A 1,071-nucleotide genomic window follows, 5' to 3' on the forward strand; every position below is an offset into this window, starting at 1 on the left:
CCTGTAGATCCTATATACGACTGATAAAACAGTTGTTTTAGGTTTTATAAACAGGAAGTTATTGGACTGCTTAAGGTCACTTGACAGTAAAATATAATGTTGGGTTGCAGAAAGCTGCTGCACAAATGTTGTGTCAGTTTCACCTTATAAAATGCCACAGGTGGACTCTTCCTTCAGAAGTTTCTGTATCATGTCGCTCATTTCTGTTTCATGTTTTTTCTGCAGGTTTTCTTTTTCCTCCTCACTTGTCGCCTTCTTCATTTGGTTCTCATGTGTTGTCAGCAAGGTATTGATTTTTTCCAGGTTCTCTCTCTTCTTGGACACACACTTCACTAAGTTATTGATATCTTCTTGATATTTTTGCATCTTCTCTTGTTCTTTTAGGGCTGCGAATGCCTTTAACAGGTCATACTTCTCATCTTTATCTTTCAGTTGTTCTTCATGCTGTTGCCTCTGAGCTGTGAACTCTTTGGTGAGTTTCTCTCTGAATTCGTTGAATTTTTCAGCTTTCTTCCTGGCTTCCTCCTCATACGTCTTCTTCAGATTTTCTAGTTTTTCATTGAACAGTTTCCGTTCTGTTTCTTCTTGTTTTCTCCTGTTTTGTTCTTCTTCTCTTCGTTTCTTTTCATATTCTTCTTGTTCCTGCATGTACTTTTCCTTCAGTTCCTCCATTAGTCTTTTCTCCTCCTGTCGCCTCTCTTCATCTTCTTGTTTTCGTTTCTCCCACCACGCTCTTCGCTCTTCCTCCCAGGCTTCTTGTTTCCTTCTCAGCTCCTCTCTGGTCTCTTCCAGCTTTCTGTCAACACTTTTCTTTTCCTTTTTTTCTAATTGGATTTGTTTGTCCAAACTTTCAAGCTCCATTTTTTGCTTCTGTCGATACCTTTCTTCCTCAGCTTCTCTTTTCCTTTCTTCTTCCTCTCTACTTTCCTGTTCCTTCTTTCTCTGCTCACGCTCCTTGTTGATCTTTTCCTCCATTTCTTTGAGCCTCAGGTCTCTTTCCTGCTGAATTTCTTGTTTCTCTTTTTCCATTCTTCTTTTAATCTCGTTCATTTCTTCTTCATGTTTTCTCTC

The 1,071-nt window shown here is 39.1% G+C and overlaps 1 protein-coding gene across 1 annotated transcript in view; it reads right to left on the reverse strand.

Annotated features, from left to right (window-relative positions):
• Nucleotides 1–24: 24 nt before the first annotated feature.
• Nucleotides 25–1,071, reverse strand: part of LOC103374568 (protein AIG1-like) — an 11,686-nt gene continuing 10,639 nt past the window's right edge. Inside the window, exon 3 of the mRNA XM_008304673.1 lies at nucleotides 25–1,061. Coding sequence (XP_008302895.1) covers nucleotides 145–1,061 — 917 coding nt within the window. The 3' untranslated portion in view covers nucleotides 25–144. The remainder of the gene's footprint in view (nucleotides 1,062–1,071) is intronic.

The sequence above is a fragment of the Stegastes partitus genome, unplaced genomic scaffold, assembly GCF_000690725.1.
Source record: "Stegastes partitus isolate 25-593 unplaced genomic scaffold, Stegastes_partitus-1.0.2 Scaffold2285, whole genome shotgun sequence".
In the NCBI taxonomy this organism is placed as follows: Eukaryota; Metazoa; Chordata; class Actinopteri; family Pomacentridae; genus Stegastes; species Stegastes partitus.